We start from the raw sequence: 20,389 nt of genomic DNA, 5'->3' as shown, positions 1-20,389 counted from the left end.
GGACCAACATTGATACCTAGTGAGCCCTTTTGATCATGTTCCCATTGAGAGTGAACCCACACCTGAGTGCCCTCCAGCCACATTTCCAGAACCGAGAGATAGGGTTGAACATGTCTTGGATGATCAAGCTATCACCACCCGGAACAAAGGGTACCAACGCTATTTGGTTCACTGGGAGGGTCGACCAGAATCTGATGATTCATGGATTACTCGAGAGGACCTACAGAGACTCAACCCAGATCTACTAGAAAAGTACCACAGCCAAACCAACCCCTGTTCGACAGAGTCGAATTCTTCCCACTCCGGGAGAATTGGTGCGGGCACCAGAATCCAGAAAAGACTCCAATCAATTAACTCAAGGTCACTGTGGCTTTGATCGAGTCCTGTAAATAAATTCAATAAGTCAGAAAGCAAGCCTCAATAAGTCAGAAAGCAAGCCAAGTCAGGACATGTTGCATGTTTCTACCACCACCTTTGCACACCCTTGGAGCACCACCTCGGCATCCACATCAACATCAGCTGGCCACCTCACCACCACTCCAACCAATGGAAGCACGCCAACCAGAATGAAGTCAAGCATAAGGAGCCGACCACATCATCTCATCAAAGAAACCAATGCAACCTCATTGCCACCTCATCAGAAGAACCAATCACCATGCCACCTCATACAAGTTGACACGTCACCCAAAATTCAAAGTCCAAGAGGTCGGCCACAATTTAAATGCAAGAAAATTTCAAATGGGAGCCAACAACTTTTCAAATCCTCCCCCTTAAAGTCGGCCAACTTTCTTTCCTTTTCTCTAGCAACCAAGCCTTCAAATGTGGAGCGCCATTCATTATGTGTTTAAAATTTCAAATCATGAGGAAAGTCTATAATAACCTCCTCATGATATCTTGTAATTCAATTGATGAATGAATAAAAAGTGCTTCTTTCTTCCTTAGCAATCTTCCTTGTCACCTTGAGAGAAGGTTGGGCGTGAGGCCCTTGTTCCAAGTTGGACGTGAGGCCCCTAAAGCCACTACCGACATCCACCGCTGCCCTACCTCCTCTCGCCTCCTTTTTCTTTTGTGATTTCCATTCCCCTCTCACGCCAAAGTTCTAATCCCTATTTCTTTGCAGGTCCTTAAAGTACTCCATGTCATTAGGTCAATTATCCTTCCAAACCAATAGCAAAAGGGCCCTGTTGCAACGGAAGATGAAGCTTGGTCATCCAATCATCAACCTTCGAGAGTGAGATCAAGGATCCTCCTCCAAAAAAATTTTAGAAGTTCAATGTTTGGTAAACCTCAACTCTAGGTCTGATTATTGAAGGAAGTGTCCTAATCAAGTGGTTTCTCAACCACAAACGGTCCATTCTTCTAAGTTCTAAATGAATTAGTACATGCGGGTAACTAGTCTTGAAATTACTATGCTCATGTTAATGTTTTCTTATCCCATATGTGACTGAATTTCCTGCTGCTATTAGGCTAGTTAATCAACATAACTTACTGATAATTCTTATGTTTAAATCCCTCGCATTCATCCCGCATCATATTTTGCTGTAATCACATTCTTAATCTACATAAGTTTTTTTAGTTCTTTTATGACCAATAAATTACTAATGAATTTGGACTTCGGAAAACATGGGACTCTTGTTTTGCACAGAATTAACATAAATCCCAATTTGAGGATAGTTTTCATCTTTAGACCCCTTTTCAGAGTCCTACAACAATAGAATTTCTTTTCATAGAAGTTTAGCATGATTTAAGTCTTTAAGGAAGAAATCTAATTACGGTCATCATGGGAACTAAAAAGTTGGGACAGTAACAACTTTTATAGAGTGTTCAGAAAATCTTACATGCTCAAATCAAATATAAGTCAACCTGCTGACTTGGAATTTTCCACTCCCCCACTTGAACTACCATAGTTCTACTGAAATTCCTCCACTCAATTTTGTTCAATCCCTCCAATCATCTCCTCTCTGTACCTTATGAGTCATCTAGTGTCCCTTCCCATCCAAGTTCCAGTTTCATCCATATAAATGAGGGAGACTTCCCCAACTATCTCTCTCCCATGCAGCAATTGACTTTCATCATATATCTAAAAGTTTTGTGGATTTTCTTTGTCTAACAACTGTGTTATTTTTTGTTTCACTGTCCAGAAAATTTCTCATGGTTTATATCTTCTTTGTATTATTTTGTCTGTTTTAATTTCTGGATTCAAAAAAAAAAAAAAAAATCGAGGTACAATGGGACTGCTCAATGTGTCATGCAATGTTCTTTTATTGGGTATTTCTTTTTGGTTCTGCGAGTTTTGATAGATTTATCTGTGAGATTTTTGCAATCTTTTGTCAAAACATACTTTTTCTAGAGAGAAGGATGCTGCTACAATCCATGTAAATGCATTGCAGGGTGGAATTGATTATTAGGTTACTTAATCTTTGTTTTCAAATGAAGAAAAAAACAATTAAAGAATATTTAAATCCCAAGAGTATGATTTGTATTAATATTGTGTTGAGGGCCAAACATGAACTCTCTCTCTCTGTGTGTGCGCGCGCGCGCACCATCAGGGCAAATGTAAATAGTTTTACTAATCTAGAAATAAAAGGGTAACACTACAATCAATCAAGCAATAAGAGGTCTTGGTGATAATTTGAGCAGTAAATAGCATATAGGGAGTGTAAAGGCATATTGCTGAGAGCCAATTAGCACCTAGGTGGAATTATTCTTACAATGTAATACACTCATAATTGTAGAGTTGACTAGATCTGCAAACTAGTCTTGTGCTACTCAGCAAAATTCTTCTTTAAATTGAATATCCAATAACTTGTTTAACTTTGGCTGATATATATTTGTCAGTAAAGTTAGTTTTAGAATATAACATTTGGGTTGTTTTCATCCTCCCTCTTAAACATGCATTTGCATATATATATTTTTACTAGTACCAAAACGGAGTATAATCTTTTCTTGTTTTTGTAGATGATATTTTTTATTTTTCCTTATTTGTTTACACTCACAGCCTTTATGTTATGATCTTTTCCTTATCTCTTTGCAGCCCTTTCAAATATTTAATTTCTTTGTTTTATTTTTTCTCACAAATGATGATGAGAGAAAAACAAAGAGAGCAAATTTTGGTATGATCTCACTAAAAAGTACAGATGTCTGTGATGGTCATGGGCTAGCACAGTATGCATTGTGCATACCATGTTGGTCAAGTTTCCAGCCAATGCCAGGGCTAACAGCTAAAAGAATATTTCCATGCCAGCCATATAGGTTCTGCCATGGGCCCATCGCACGTTGAAATGTCATGCACTGGCCTAGACCAACATGGAGCAATATACACGATATATAGGCATGTGCCCCTTTATCATGCCTTAACTTCAAATGCGACACATGCTTTTTTGGCACTAACTAGCACTACAAGATATTTGAACCCATGGTCTAATAGTGTACACTTTTGAGTACATTCATAAATTGATATTATTTGAACATTTATGGAAGCCATTTTATTACACTTAGGCACTTAGAAGCCATGGCAAGTGTAGGTGGTACTGCTTTCTCTCTGACTATCACTCATCTTTAATTCTAATTCATTTAATTAAATATGTCGAAGAACATAGACGACACAACCTATATATATAATGACTGTGTTTTCCAGATTTGGTCTAATATATCAATCAAACAAAGGAGAAAAGGTCGCATACTTGTGAACGAGGTTTGAGCTCCCCTTCCAAGCACTGCCTAGTGCTTGCCAAGCTCCTGAAGCAAAGTTTTCCCATTGAACTGTCAAGAACCTTAAGACCCTGCACACCATGAAGACACGGATGTCAGAATATTTTCCAATACATCAAGGAGAGACAGTCATCAGAAATAGCAGAATGCTGAGAATAACATATACCAAGAAATTCATCAACAGATGCAGAAACTCATGAGCAACATCAATACATTCAGTAACAAGAAAGCACATATCAATCAGGTGATGAAGGAGATGGATCTCCCTACATACGACTTGCTGACCGAAGAAAGAGTTCCTCATGGCTTGCTCCAATTTGTCCAACGCAGAGTTGCGGAGTTCATGTTCTACGTGCTCCCCCAATATCTCCTTCAGCTGGAGAGATCTGCCCACCGTCAGCTGATTCTGAATCAGAGCCAGCAGCAGTTCCATGTCCGTGATGCCTTTCGCAGCATTCTTTGCAGCTGCAACTGCCTTGAATCGGAAGAGGCAACAGCCAACAAAAAGAAAGAGACCCAGGAGATCGGACAATGATCGCAACGAATAAAATTCAAACGGTAAAAACAGAAATCCAATGCACACTGCTAGCAATTAACATTTAACCACGAAGGGGGATAAAAAAGGAGAGCAAATACGTACATGTCAGAGATCTCTTCAGCGGCCTTCTGGAGATCCGAGAAAGACGGAGAGAGAAGAGATGCCCACCCTCCCCAATCCACCTCTACCTCCACCTCCCTGCGGTTTCTCTTCCTTGCTCGAAGGGCTCTGATTACCCTCCTTCTCCTCCATCAGATCCGGAGGTGTCATCTCTCCTAGATTGCTGTGCTGGCTAGGGTTCCGGCCTTCTCTCCTTTTCCCGAAGGATTCCCTCGAGACCTTGATCCAGTCTCCCGAGGAGACGATGAAGCTTGCTCCCTGAGTTCGCACAGATGAGCTGTCTCCGTGTCCTCCTCCAGCTAGCTGCTACAGCAAGTCGATATCCGTCGTCTCCACCTTGCGGACTCCCATCTTTTCTTTTTCTCCGCACGACACAGCCCAATCCGATCACGCTTCGAGACTATTGTTTCTCCTGATACGATTAGGATGACAGAATATGGGGAGACAAAGAAGAGAAACATGGGGTACATCCGTACATACCAACCAAAGCAGGGGTGTATTTATCAGTTCTGAAAGGGAACGCCCCGAATGGCATGGGGATTGAGAAGCCTCGAAACTCATCGATGCGTGGCTCCAGCCACATCCATCCATCAGACGGTCCAAATAATCGTCGGCTGCAGCTCCTTGGCTATCTTTTCGAAATTCCCATTCCCCAAGCGCTCCCCGCCCCCTCCACTTCTGGCGGCAGCCATCTTCGCGTATCCGCTGATCGAGCGGAGGATCAATTTCGCCGTCTTCTCGAATTCTAATAAATCGAGAAGCTTGTTCGGACCCTTCCCTTTTTGGAGGAGTGCTCTGATGTCTCCACCTTTCGAGCCCGTGCGAGTAGAAGGAGCAGCCCGAACGAGAAGAAGGGAAATGGCCAGCAGGAGAAGAGGGAGGAGGAGGAGAAAGAACCGGAGAAATCCGGTAGTTGGGGCACAGAGCTCGCGGAAACCACTTCATGGCCGGTGCTCAGATTCGACGTCCCCCCGCGCAGGGTCTACCACTTCTGGCCGCAGTTCCGCACGGGCGCCAGCCCGAGCGACAACTTCCTCAAAGGGGTGAAGTGGTCTCCAGACGGCTCCTGCTTCCTCACCAGCTCAGACGACAACACCCTCCGCTTGTTCTAACCTGTAAAACAAGAAACCCCCTCCCACCACGCCACCAATCCAATCCTTCTTCCATCCGTCGCTCCTCCACCCATCCGTCCTATTGTGGTGCTTTTTGTTCCTCCTCCTAATCGTTCCCTTTCATGTCAGACCCGAGGAGGCCTTCAACGATCGTGTGGCCCGCGAGGCAGCTGTAGATGATCAGGGTGCGATACTGCTGTTTATATTATCACTTCCTGCGCCTCTTCCGTATTAGCATTTCCTTTTTTTTTGTGTGCTAGAAGTTGATGTCTTCATTTTAACGACGATGCTTCGTGTAGCAGATTCCTATGCTTCCAGTCTCATGGTGCAGCGAGGCAGAACGGTGTACGACTTCTGTTGGTATCCCTACATGGATGCATCAGGTGGAAGATTCCTCTGCATTTGCTTCATTATTGAAGAAATCAACTGCGGTAACTGAAAATTCCATTCTTGTCATCAGTAGATAGATTTCAGTTGATGATGTATGGACTTGCTTACTGTCTTTCCAGATCCAACTACCTGTGTATTTGCAACCACTTACCCGGTGTGACCATCCAATTTCATCTTTGGGATGCTATATCTGGTCAGTGCTTTCCAGCTTCCTTAATAGGATTTTATCTTCCTTCCTTTCAATTGATGAATGAATGCATGAAGTTTGTTTTACACTGATGATGACAAGCTCCGCTGGCATACCGGGCATATGATGCCATGGATGAAATAACAGCTGCACTTTCCATCTCCTTCAACTCCTCTGGGACCAAGTACTGAGCGTCACCTCTTTCTTTCTTTCTTTCTTACCCTCTCTTGATTATGTCACTCTACCTTTCAATTAAGACTTGGAGACTTTATCTGGTCAACACTCACAAATGCCAAGTATTGCTAATATGTTCACAAAGAACAACCTTATAACATGAAAGAGTCAACATTCACAAATTTTTCAGATGATTCTGGAGAAATTTCAGCCACTCTCCATCGGGTAGCAGTTCGAGTGTGGTAGACTAAGGGCAAGAAAAGAAGAGATAAAATTACAGAATCTTGAGAGAGAAAGATGTGATTAATGATGACTTTGTATTTGTTGAGTTTAGATGACAATGATAAGAAAATCTTAAAGTTTATTTAGAAGAGCAAGAGGATCATTGGAAATATAGATCGAGTTAGATGCACTGAAGTTACAACAAAACTATGTGAGTGATGGTGAGATTAAGAAACATGGAAAGCTTGTTATGGAAATTGTGGATAGTGGACTTTATCGGGAGGAGTTTAATTATAAGAATTATATTTAGTGAGTTGGTGTATGCATCATCGATTAATTCAGTATGATGCAGTTAGGGTAAAGTTTTAGGACCAGATGAAATATCAAACTGAGGCATGAATATCATGAGAGACTTAGATAATATGGCTTGATTGGCGTTTTTGATGAGATCATGAGATAAGAAGAATACCAAGCGATTGGAGCAAGAACTTTGTGAGTGAACAAAAGATATAAAGTTGATGGACATATTGACACCAACTAATATGGAATCAAATTTACTTCAAAGATAGACCCTTGTTTTTTTTGGGGGGGAGCACAAGGGTCAAATACATAATCAGCCTTGCAGGGTGGGCATCATCACCTTTTTGTAAGGCGGTTACTTAAGTTACTCCTGATGTTGAGTATGTGATGGCAACAGCTTGGAACTTGAAGTTTATTATGTTCATCAGCTGCACCTGGTCCAATTGAACTGTATGTCTTGCCTCACATATGTTAGAGGCAACTATTTGGTGATGTTGTCATAGTTTTTATGAAGTTAGCAAAAAAAAATGTTTAGTTTTTAGTTTCCTCTCTCAACAATTTATGTCTCCAAGCAGCATTACATGAATGATATTTATATGAAGTTATGAACAAACATACAGCACTCTTTTTACCTTGCTTTGTTTCAATTTTAGAAACAAGACATGTTTAAATCCATCCATAAGTCCTTTTAAATGTTTCCTATGTTGTTCTGTAGGCTCTTTGCTGGATATAATTAAAGCTTAAGAGTGTTTGATGTACATCGCCCTGGTCGAGATTTTGACCAATATTCTTTGCAAAAAGGCAATGATGGCCCCCTCAGGTAGTTATTTTGCATTTAGATGATATTAGTATTGGGTTTTGTGGTTTAGTATAAGTCTGTTGACAGTGTATTGGCATCCTGAACTTTTTAGTATGAATCACCGATGCTCTATTAAATGCAACCTTAATGATCAAGACTTCTTGCTGGAATTTGCAAAATTAAACTGATCAGATATGACTTTCCATACTGTTATGGCATATAATTGGATAACATTAGATATTTAAGGGCCCAATGAATCATGCTATATCTATCGTTTTTATGCAGATGTGCTCATTTGGCATAGGACACCACATGCTTATGTGTTTACATTTGATAACAACCTGTAGTTGGATACCCATCTGTTTATGGATTGTGTACGTATATAAAATTTGGTTCATTTAAAAAGTGACCTTCAAATTTGCTTTTCATCCTGATTTATAGGACCTGGCTAGCTGAGTAGTTTCATCGCCTTAACACCATGAACAGACTTTTTTGTCCATTGCATTCTGTTTTCTAACAGGAGTTTCAGCTGATATTACTGCAATCCTTAAGGTGTTAACTTCTTATCTTCTTTCTCAAGTAATTTTTGCTGAAACAACAACTTTTTTCAAATGTGTTTTCCATAGGTATTGTATCTTCAATTGCCTTTTCTCCACACATAGTGGGATGTTTGCTATTGGCTCTTACAGCCAGACAACTGCGGTATATGCAGAGGATAATATGGAAGCTTTGTATGTTTTACATGGCCAAGAAGGTGGTGTTACCAGGTTGGTAAGACTTTCTGATATTTTATATCTGACAACATGTTGGGTCAAGAATTGGCTGATTAATTTTCACATTTCCAGGTTCTGTTCTCAAAAGATGGAAATTATTATATACTGGAGGACGAAAGGTAATTTGAAGTGTCGAGCTTTCTCAAGGACCTGTTTACAAAAGAATAATTCTATCATGACTGTTAACCACACTCCATTTATTTAACAGCCACTTTGTGAATCCGTAGTCATTCTAAGCTTTTTTGCCAATTACTTCCAGCCACAACTTTACATCTTGCTTTTCTAAATCTGCTTGCTCTACTAATTCATATCATATCCAATAGTTCAAAACATTCTCCATGGTCCATACCCTATTCTCATGATTTGATGTTGAAAATTTACATTCTACATCAATTGGTTCACTTCCTTCCCTTGTCCTTTGAACGTGCAATCCAAGGTTCCTACGGTATACATTTTTCAGAGTTTACCTTTCTGATTTGGCATTACATCCACATTAACATTTGTATCTTGCGTGCTCATTTTAGATATATTATCTTCTCTATCTTCCCAGCGTTTGAGTCCTTTTCATCCATGATTTTGAGGATTGTTCTACTCTTACCTTCGTATTGCAATATACTACCTATGCTAACGCAAAGCCTTAATGAAACATTTGGTGACTAAAGCTCCTTAGACAATTTATTAAGAGCCACATTATGTATGCATGGGTACTCACTCAACTTGTTGGAAGAATGCACATGGATACAGAGATTGTTGGGCCTCTAAATTCAAGTTGTTATCTTCGGGCATTGCACTTTATCATGGGAAAAGGTAATATAAGCAGTTGTTTTGGGTCTATCACTATGATACCTAACCGTTGCTGGTGGGGAGAATGCATTGACTTTTTCTTTTCTGCACCTTTTTTTTTTTGGTCTACATGTGGCAGTTCACACTAGTCTTGCATGAGCAACAAAAGTTGCCATTTGGAGTCACTGGATATAAAATGCCTACACAAAGGTAGGGAACAAGTGCAGAGCGGGTCCATAAAATCATCACCAGAATGATGGGAGCAATAGAGAGGCGACCCAATCAGACTTTCTGCACCCTCAGGATATAACAAGTTTTCTGGAAGAAGCCAAAATCATTGATAGATTTGTAGCACACGGTTAGATGTATACACCCAATTGTTACCATTAATAAGCAAGAAAAGATGTTTCTGCGTCTTATTAATTAAAAAGATAAATATGTGGACCATGTAATTGAAAGTTGAAACCTATTCTCAACTTATTCTTTGACCAGTTTCAAACTATGCCAATTCACTATGATATCAACAATATATTGTTTGAGGATTTAAACTTGAAAACTGACAATCAATGCAACTGAAGTGTGGGCATATGTTTAGCAATGCAATTTTTTGATAGATTTAAATTGGTTGATTAATTTTTTATTGTTCTTTTTTAAAGGAGAAGTTGGGCATATTTTTTTCAGTATTTTTCATGCTCAATCTGAAAGCTATTCATTGTTCTGGGTTTTGAAGCCTTATTTTAGGAAAAGTTATGTGCGTAAGTCCTACATAAGGATTAGGTTTGGCGAAGAAGGGTTTTAAGTCAGTACATTTGCGTTTTGAGTTGATGTTGATGGCCGTTGTATGTTGGGTTATCTAGGCACATAAGCTTTGCAATTTTAGATAGCCTAAAGTCCTTTTTTTAGAGAGAGAGAGAGAGGAGAGAGAGAGAGAGATATGACGTCTGAAAGTGTTATCTTTGCCTTTCTTTTTTTTCTTTTTTCCTTTAAAGAGAAAGTCCAGAGTTGGGTAGATTTATTAATTTTGTGTTATTCTCTTTTTTGGGAGCAGGTGGGCCAGATTTTTTTCCAGTAATTTTCATGCTCAATCTAAAAGCTATTCGTTGTTCTGGGTTTTGAAAGCCTTATTTAGGAAAAGTATGTTACATAAGTCCTACTTAAGGAATAGGTTTGGTGAAGAAGGGTTTTAAGTCAATACATTTGTGTTTTGAGTTGATGTTGATGGCCTTCTATGTTGGATTCTCTAGGCAGATAAGTTTATGCAATTTTAGATAGCCTAAAAGCTTTTTTTTTTCAGAGAGAATTGAGAGAGATAGACCAGAGAGAGAGAATGAAAAGACTTGAAGTGTTATATTTGCCTCTTTTTTTCTTTTCTTTTTTTCATCTAAAGAGAAAGTCTAGGGTTGTCTTGGTTAAGTAACGAGTCTGTGTCTAGTGAGGCTTGTTATCTCTCTACCTATAAAAGGAAGAGAAAAGGGCTTCATCGATTTGAGGATGACAGAAGGAATTAATTTCTCTTCTATCTTTTCTTTCTACCTTATCCATTTCTTCTTCATGCTGAATTTTGGTCTTACCCACCTTTATTCTCTAGTCTCTTTATTCGTATTTCTCTTTTAAATTTGCAATCAATCCCTGCACATGAATGTCTGCCTATTAGCTTAAACCCACATATTACATACACTGACATATTATTTGCTATAATCTTCGATCAATGGTGCTGCTTCATTTAGACTCTATGCACATCAATATGCTTTAGAATATATTAATTCAATTTTTTCTTCATCATTGCTTCTTTATTGAGCTGAATCCTTAATAAAAAAAGCCTATTAAAGCTTTTTTTCATTGTCACCTAATTTTTCTTAGATCTCCTCTTCCTCTGTCTTAGCCACATGTAATCTTAGCATTTCTATGAACCCCTGCATTTTAGATGAATTTGATCTTATAAAATATGAAAAACATAGAATTTACATCTTCACTTGTGGCACAAAATGTTATGATTGACAATTTTGTGTTGCTTTAGGATCCAATATATTTTGTGCTGGGATATTCGTAATACCATTGGGGTTGTTTACAAGTAAGTTTATTATGATCCACTTTTAATGTTTATTCCTTCTCTCTTATCAGTATCGTAATACTGTTACTAGTGTGAGTGAATTTATGTTTTCTATGTTTATGCTATGAGGCTTGCTAATTTATCAGATAGAGTAGTTGAAGTCATGGCAATCATGCTTCTGCATTTACTTAGTGTAGGAACTACTGTTTTGCTTACTAAATGAAGAAAAATAGTTATTGACAAAGAAACATCAAAATTTTGTATTAGATACACAGTTAATTGGTCATGTAAAAAATAGAACATCAAAATTTGTAATTTCTCCCCCTGATTTTTCATTGAAATATTTTGATGCCAATTATAATAAGTGCAATGACATTTAGGCAGGTTTACAAAGAGCATCAACAATTGAACTTCAATTTCAAAGAAAAGATTAGATTCTAGGTTTTCAGTTTCTGCTCAATCAAGAAATTCCAGTTTCAGTTTTGGTAAAGTTTATCGGTTTCTGTTCCAGTTTCAGTTGAAAATTGTCAGAGAAATTGCTAACTAAAATTAGAGAAAAGCATTAAAATAAAAATAACAAACTATCAAAGAATGCATCAGTCAACATTTTAAATTATCTAATATTTTTTAAGATTTCTTGGGACAATTAATTAAAAAAATATTGAAAGCATGTTTACATTGTAACATATCATTTTTTTATTATGAGTCTTACATATGGCCAATCTATGTGCCCATGAGATTTGAGATTTAGAATAGTGTAAACCTATATTTAAAAATTTTAGGTTCCTCTAGTCTATTTAAAGAAAGTGCAATGTTCCAAGCAAGGTTCGTCGTACCGGTACCGGTAAGCGTTCCGGTCGCCTACCGGACTGGCATGGTTCCAGTTCGGACCGGTTTAAACCGGTACCGAACCGGAAACACTCTTCCCCGCCGGAGTTGGGGAAGAAGAGAACGAGAGAGCGAGCGGGGAGGGAGAGAGGAGAGGAGAGGCCCGCCCGCGGGGGGGCGGCAGAGGCCGTGGCCACAGCTGCGTCTTCTGTTTTTTTCGAAACAGGGGACGCAGCCGCAGTTTTTTAATTTGAGAATTTTTAAGTGAAGTTGGCAAATCGGTTACCGATTCCACTTAAAAATCTCCAAATTAAAAAAATTAAAAAATTTTAAGTGAAGTCGGCAACCGATTTGCTAACTTCACTTACAAATTTCTAATTTTTTTTCCGCGGCCCCATCCCCTGTTTCGAAAGAAACAGGGGATGCAGCCACGGCCTCGGCCTCCGCCGCGCCCCCGCCCGCCCCCCACAGGCTCCGCTGCCCCTCCCCCCTCCCCCGGCCTCTACTGCCCCCCATGGCCCTCCGCAGGTGGCGGAGGCCTCTCCTCCCTCCCTCTCTTCCCCGCTCTCTCTCTCATTCTCTTCGTCTTCCCCGGCTCCGGCTGGGTTCGGCCCGTACCGATTTTCACTACTTCGGCATACCGGTTATAGGCCGGACCAATCCGAACCGGTCGGTTCGGACCGGTTCGTCAAACCATGGTTCCAAGTATTTTCAAAATCCACAAAACTCAAGTATAATATGGATAAAATGCTTCCTACATTCTAAGAAATGAAAAAATGATAAAAAAATTGGGAGGTTTCTTGTGAGGAGCTGTGCGGGCATGTACTTAATTCTACATTGGTATGCATTGGATAGATCTTAGGTACTTATATAGGACCAAAAAACCAAAATAACACCTTTTGGCTAGCCTTTTTGGGCGAGGTCCGGGTTTGTTATAAATGGTATCAGAGCATGCCAGATTATGGTCCATGTAGATAGGGGGACACTACATCACAGACCTGTTTAGGCTGACCATGGAATTGTGGTGTTTGTAATTGAATTTGTAATACTTGTAATTTGATTTGAATAGATTTGGACAATTGGACCCTTAGCTTGATGAGGATTCTAGGGCTTAAACAAAAGGAGTATATGAGGATCTGTATAGGCGTGTGTTTAGTCCCACATTAGCTATACACTAGGTAGATCTTGGGTACTTATGCAAGACCAAGGAATCCAAATAACATTGTCTAGCTAGCCATTTTGGGTGAGGCCCTGTGTTGTTTTATTTCGTTAATACATACAATGAATTTTGCCACTTAAATTGGTCATGTATGCTTTCTAATGAGGATTTATAGAGTCCTTAGAAGCAGGTAAATTATTAGGAGAGATTTGTTCAAACAAAGCCTTAAAAATATGTTGCTAAAGTTTTTTTTTTGAGGGTAAGGGTGGCAGATGCCCACTAGATTTTTTAGAAAAAATAAAGAATACAACTATAGATCTCCCTCAACAAGGTTGGGGGCAATACGTAGGGAATAGCAAGGATAGTTTCATTCAAAAAATGTTGTACCGCCCTGAACCATCAGGTTTGGAGCGTACTGAGCTGTACCAAGGGTGTATTGGCATGGTTTCGCCACTCGGTTCAAATAATCGGATGAAACAAAAGAGAGGGAGAAGGAGAGAGATGAAAAGGGAGAGGGAGGGAAGGAGAGAGAAAGAGGGAGGGGGGAGAGAGAGGCCGAGAGAGAGAGAGAGAGAGGGGGGCTTTGAAGCCCCTTTCCTCCAGCCGAGTGATAATAGGGGCAAAGCCCTTGTTTCAAAATGAAGCAAGGACTCCGACCCTATCTCTCTTTTTTTGAATTTTTTTGAAGTGAAGTTGGGCTTGTCTTCACTTTTAAAAAAAATCAGAAAAAAGGTTGTGGCTCTGTTTTATTTTGAGATAGGGGCTTCACCCCTATTATCACGCGGTTGGAGGAAATGAGGCTTGAAAAGCCCTCTCTCTTCCTCTCTTGTTCTCTCTCTCTCTCCCCCCCCCCCCCCTCCCTTCCTCGTTCTCCTCTCCTTCTCTCTCTCTCTCTCTTTTCAACAAAATAAGGGCTCCACCTCTATTTTTGTGTGGCTGGAGGAGAGGGGGTTCAAAAAGCCCTCTGTCTCCCTCTCGGCCTCTCTTCCCCCTCTCTCCCTCTCATCCTCCATCCCCCCTCTCTCTTTTTCTCTCTTTCCTTCTCCTTCTTCCCCTCCCTCACCAGCTATGGCTATATCATCACGGGTCCGAAACGAAACAATACTATATTGTACGGCTGGGCAATTGGTATAGGTCTTGGTACCAGCACAACATACCGTAGTTACATGACTCCATTGATTTAGGATTCTCGCAAACCTTCTCATAGCATCTGAAGTTTTTCTTACTAGAGTATTCTTCATTCAAAAACAAAAAAGTAGGATATGGTACGAGACCATCAACTAGGAGGACTTTCTTGTTTAAAGATACTAGATCATTTCTTTCCCTCTACAAACACCAACAACTAGCGAGCACGAGTTGATTCCAGAGACCTCTGATATCCATAGGAACATGTCTTATTTGCCAATCGGTCCACAAGGATCATAGAGAGGCTGCCATGCCAGTTATGCACCAGCTAACTTTTAGCTCCTTCTAGATGATTTTAGCAAACAGACAGCTGAGAAAGATATGAGTAGCTGTGTCTTCTGGATAACTGCAGAGAGCACACCTTGAACTAACCAACCTTGCTTGGCCATTAACATCCTCAATGTGCAAGTGGTTATTAAAGACTTAACCACATAGAAATCTTTACTTTTCCTGTTGTTGGGACTTTCCATAGACAGGATTACAAGGCACATAAGAACCCACCTTCATTAAGGAACTTGTACAAGGAGTTAACTGAAAAATTCCATCTTCCAAATTGGCTTATCACCCTCACAAACTGGTGCTAGCAAATTAAGAATTTCCGTAAGATCATTCCCACTCCTATTCTTGATCCCAAGTGAAAGGTCTTTGAACCAATATTTTCTAGCATCTCTCCCTTTCCCGCGGCATTCTGCCACAGAAAGTTTCTCCCTCAGACGGAGCTCCCCAAGACCAGGAAGCAAGGATCTCAATGAGACTTCTCAAATTCAGGTGTCTTCCTGGAAGTGGACCAATTCCCCACTGCCTCCTGTGAGTGCCAACCTGCTCAAAACGGAGGCAATGATCTGATAATGTTCCTCCAAATGGGTGATAAGACAGAGATGGATCTTTTGAATCTAGGCCCAGTTTTTTTCTTTCTATAGTGTAACTTCTTAACCAATGGTATCCAGGGAAGCCTTTTCATCAGTGAAGAATTTCCAACACCACTTTCCTAGAGTAGCATATTCAAGTCTTTCAAATTCTTGACTCCAAGACCTCCTTCAATTTGTGCACAGACTCTACTAATCACGGAAGCCTTGAGGTCAAGGTAGTTCCTTTCCAAAGGGAAGCTCTACGAATCTTATCAATCCTTTGTATCACCCAAGCTGGAATTTGTAAGGCAGGCACAAAGCGGATGGGTAGTGCTGAGAGAACAGCATTGAGGAGGGTTGGCGTCCTCCAACGGACAGACAATTTTATCAATTTTATTCTTTCCATCCTGACAGTCTTTGATCAGTTTTATGGATTTTGGCTATTTTGACAAAAATTTTAGGTATAAAATCTTGTTTCTGGGAACTCATGTCCCTTTTATATATGTTTCTTCTGTCCAGATTATGTGTATAAGCATGAAGTTTGTCTGTTAACTGCTGCCAAAGTGTTCAAGCCCCAAATGGCTGAAAGCATTCATCTACATATTGAACTACTTGACATATTAAAGGATAGGTTTGATATCGACGGCTTCCTTTGATAATATCAGAACTATTCCCTCTCTCTTGCAAACAGCAAGAGCAATCATGATTAGGATTTAAAAGGCAATATTAGTTGTCTCTATATCATCCTTGTTATTATTGAAGTTGATGAAAAATGCCTTTTATTGTATCTTTTCGAAAGAGTTGATACCTTTCACATAATACCTGTTCTTCATTTCCTTCTTACTTTATCCTTGAAAAGCTTTTCTCCTTTTCTGGAGAAGTCATACTTTTTCTAGAACAGCATGGTCTTTCATGAAAATGAGCAGGGTTGATTCTGTTGAAACAGCTTTAATTTATGAATCTTCTTTTGGATCCTATTATTAGATTGTACCGATCAGCGGAATATACAAATCAGCGAATATCATTTGATATAGAGCCTTGTGGTAGGCACCTTGGTACAGGAGGGCAGGTATTGTTCTAACTTCATTTGTTAGGAATTTTAACTTGAATAAACAAATCTAGTCAGCTTATGATGTTCCACACTGACAGGATGGCCTAGTTCACATTTATGACCTTCAAACTGGGCAATGGATCGCAGGATTTCAAGCTGCATCTGGTACACTCTGTTTATTAATTCAAGAAATGGCAGAGTATTTCTTCGACCAGTCATTGTTCTTTTTCCTTGTCTTTGCTAACTGATACATGGCTCTTCTCAGATACTGTAAATTGTTTCTCTTTCCATCCATCTCTGCCATTGGCTGCATCATCATCTGGGAACCGGAGATTTGGCATGCCAGACAAATTGGAGGAGAATTTGAGTTTGCATGGTATCAATTGTTTACAACATTTCATGCCACATATATTGAAAATTTATTGTTGAATCTTCATGCTTACAATTCTCATTTCAATTATGTCAGCTTGTTATATTGTGTAGAACCTCAATCATCTGCACAATTATTTTGAAACAATGTATGGTTTATTCTTGAGATGATTTGCTCTATTTGAATACAAGAATAGATATGCTAGGTCTTTCTAGTACATGATATTATTTCTAATCGTGTTTTATACTAATGCCCATTTTTCCATTCTTAAGAGCTGCCAGCTACATTCTTAAGACAAGCAAGGTAACTAAACTTCATTTTATGGATATATGACCTTTTGGGATGTACAAAATGAAAACCTCCAAGACTTCACCATGACAGGTATTTGGTTGGGTTGAGGTATGATTTGGGGTTAGGGCAGGTCTATGGCTCTCAAAGGGGAAAATAAGAGCTATGAGCTTTTGAAAACTGTTAAGAACTTGACAAGTTGTGCTAGGGAGATGTGGGAAGGTTGTTCATGACATGGTATTGGGTGCTTCACTGGCTCCAGTAATTTTTTTCAGAACTTCAGAGTCTGGTGCAGTGTGCAAGTATACATTTTCTTTTATTAACATTTTGGCTAGAAATAATTGGGTTTCAGTTGTCAGAGTGGAAGGCCTTAGATGTGGCATGACATTCTCTGGCCCAGGCTACTATGGGATTATATATGGTTGGTGGATATTTGTTGTAAGTTTGGTTTCAACTTTTGTGTGAAAGTGGCATCTATGGTGATTAATGCATGTCGGTCATTGAACCCAAAGAGAAGGGAGTTGTTGTTGGATGACCATATGGTATCAGAAATTAGTTGGTTAATTTTGCTGCTGGTGGATGATCCAAAGTTTCATGACTTCTTATGAACAAGTGGTGGATTCTAAATGTGTTGAATTATTTTTTGTTTAGATGAAATAGTGGAAAACAAAAGCTTAATGATGTCTCATTGGTGGGCATTTGCTTGGAGCAATAATTTAAGAGATCCAATTAATCTTGATAGTTTTCTTATTTTTGCTGCGCCGGGGGATAAGTTTCATTGACCATTCTTCGGTTATAAATAGGTTTGGTGTTGGGCCACTATAATACTCGTATATTCATATGCCACTCAAAACAGAATCGTGGTTTTGTCTAACTTGATCCTGTTTGAATTTTATGAGTCAAACTCTAATTTTTCAAACAGTGTTACATCATGTCTGGTCATATTTTGTCCAATCCATTTTCCTTGCACTTCACTATTTGGTTTCTATATAAAGTTTAGGCTTTAGATGAATTGGTGTTCATGTTCCATTTTGTGAATTTGGATCAGGATCAACTCTGGGCAACTTTTGGCCTCAGTACTTATCTTTCATCATTAAAGCATACTTCTGAAAATAATTGCCAAGGAATAAGGGTAATGGTCAAAACATTTGATTGCCGACGATAAAAGTTCTCAATGAAGCTAAGAAATTTTTGTATAAAATTTGAAATGTCTTCTTTGAGCTGAGTGCATCCAAGAACTTAGGCCTGACGGTAATGCCATTCTTGTATGGTGAGATGTATTTGAAAGATGGCATCATGCAAATATTTGGCAAACTCTGATAGAGATTGATTAAATCCTTAATGCCCCGTTCCTTGATCATTTGTTCTTGTTAATAGTGAAGTTTTTTGACACCTTTTGCTCCAGAACTGTTAATATTATCAAGCAGGGATTAGTGAGATGCGCTTGGGATGTTGGGATTTTGTCAACTGCATAAGGAGGATGGTGTTTAAACAAGCACAGTTTTTTGCTTTTTCCCTGTTGTTTGTGTTGTTGTTGTGATCAAGATACACAAGCACAGATTCATGAATGGTTGTTGTAATGTGTCGTTTTTCTTCTTGATAAAAGGTTGAGCCTTAAGGGTGTTAGACATGGAGATCCTTTAGTATCATGTTTTTGCGATTTGTGTATCAGAATTTCTGGAGGGAGATACTAAACATGGATAAGCTTTGTACCAAGTCTGTTTATAATGGTTATATCGAGAACCACAAGGGGCATGCTTGCACAGATCTCTAAGGATGCGCATAAAGCTATGTTATGTAAAGAACTACATTTTATAAAATTATTAGTTGAAGCAATATTAAAGAATGCATTGTGGTTAATCAATTTACTATATTATTCTTTTTATTACTCCACAATCTCTTAATTAAATCAATGGCAAGGATTTCTTGTTTTTCTTTCCAACTTCTTCAGTGATACAATTCAACCATGTTCTCTCTATGTTCTGTAGGCAATGAGAACTGTTTCTCTGTGTGGTCCTTCTCTTGTCCTGAGGAGGTGAACAATGCAGCTGCCAATGATGAAGCATTTGATCGCAGAAACATATTGGAACATGCAAACAGAAATGGAGAAAACTTCTGAGCTTCTGGAGTAGCTTCTATTTTGTACATCATGAACGGAAGCCTCCTCTCTTCCAGATGTTGAGTTGGTGCCATATGCATTGTAAACAGTAGCAATCAAGCATTTTGCAGCTACTCCTGGTGATCGCACCTAAGTTGGATTGGAAGATTCTGCATGAGTATATTTTGTATCATCTGCGTGTCATTTTTTTGCATGCAAAGGTGGCTTTGGGGAAGTTTTATAGATTCAGCTCTGGTTTGTGACACAGTAAACCTAATATTGTTAAATCCTCAGGATTGTTGGCTTAGAACTTGTTTAATTCTCCCCTCGTTCAACCTCAGGATTTGTGCTGTCATCTTTTCTGTCTCAGAGAACTCTGTATGTTGTATGAAGTGCTTAAAATCACTTCCAATAAGTATATTGCAATATGCTGAATGCCCCTTCCATGACGTTTTAGCATCTTTTCTTTTCTGTTTGGGGGAACCAGTGTGATGTTGATCAATATTGTTTGATGGTATCTTTTCTTTGGAACATTGGAAGATCAAATTCGTCAATGAGTTATTCAGGAAGTTCTCTGTTCCATTTACTCCAGCACTTGCAACAGCTACTGCCTATTACGACGGGATGTCTTGGCTATCATATTTTCTTGTGTCAGTCAAACTTTACGATCAAATTGTGTACGAATTGATTAGGGATTCGTGTAGCTTATTAAGCCTTCTTTCATCAAGAAAGGAAAGAAAGGAGATATTGGATCGCTCAGAAAATTGGATTTTGTATTTGTTATTTTATGTTTTTTTGAAATTCAAAGAAAAATATTTTAGATTATTTTGCAATAATCTGAGAGGTAAGGATTTTTCTGCCATATTAGAGAATAATCTTGCGGAAAACTCTTGGTGGCATCAATGTAAGGGGTTACCTCCAATGCAACCTTCCCTGTTTTCTTTTCTTCTTTCCTCGCCAATCTTTGAATAAATAAAAATTTTAATTTTTTTTCTTTTAAGAAAATCAATCTTAAGATAATGATTTCTGTTGAAAACAAAATTGCTAAGTAGTAGAAAAATGGAGAATCATAGTCAAATCTCTGCTACCATACTCATCATAAAACATTGGCGCGGATGATGGGACGATTTTTATGTATCATACTTTTTGGACTTATTTGGTTCGTGGAAAAAAATTTTCCTCACTACAATATTTTTTTTGAAAAGATCATTTCTAAAAATAAAATGTCTGGAAATATAGTTTTAGCATGTTTGGTTGATTATGGAAAAGTAGTATATCTAATAGTGACTTATGTTTGGTTGAGCATCTACTTTTTCTAAAATATCTCATACTTTCCTATGAAATATATTTTTTATCTTTAACACAAAAAAGACTTGATGAGGTAAGAGTACTTTTAGAAAAAA

At 39.0% G+C, this 20,389-nt stretch overlaps 2 protein-coding genes across 2 annotated transcripts in view; one reads left to right on the top strand and one right to left on the bottom strand.

The window, feature by feature from the left end:
- The window catches only part of LOC103697559, a 34,616-nt gene extending 29,555 nt beyond the window's left edge, over positions 1-5,061 (bottom strand). Inside the window, 4 exon segments of the mRNA XM_039127771.1 lie at positions 3,684-3,754; positions 3,756-3,782; positions 3,878-4,186; positions 4,966-5,061. Of these exon segments, the coding sequence (XP_038983699.1) occupies positions 3,684-3,754; positions 3,756-3,782; positions 3,878-4,186; positions 4,966-5,061 (503 nt within the window).
- A 60-nt stretch (positions 5,062-5,121) lies between these two features.
- On the top strand, positions 5,122-19,435 carry LOC103707473 (telomerase Cajal body protein 1; the record flags this gene model as incomplete). The annotated part of the gene is given in 14 exon segments (XM_039127770.1): positions 5,122-5,480; positions 5,608-5,666; positions 5,784-5,864; positions 5,991-6,037; positions 6,040-6,070; positions 6,161-6,242; positions 7,470-7,574; positions 8,180-8,317; positions 8,395-8,445; positions 11,127-11,180; positions 16,164-16,248; positions 16,329-16,395; positions 16,496-16,606; positions 18,877-19,435. Coding segments are annotated over 14 exon segments (1,401 nt in total), but the record flags the coding sequence as incomplete, so codon positions are not given.
- Positions 19,436-20,389: the final 954 nt, after the last annotated feature.

This window comes from Phoenix dactylifera, chromosome 6, assembly GCF_009389715.1.
Source record: "Phoenix dactylifera cultivar Barhee BC4 chromosome 6, palm_55x_up_171113_PBpolish2nd_filt_p, whole genome shotgun sequence".
In the NCBI taxonomy this organism is placed as follows: Eukaryota; Viridiplantae; Streptophyta; class Magnoliopsida; order Arecales; family Arecaceae; genus Phoenix; species Phoenix dactylifera.
The sequence above is the reverse complement of the archived record's forward strand: the minus strand, read 5'-3'. Positions and strand labels throughout refer to the sequence as shown.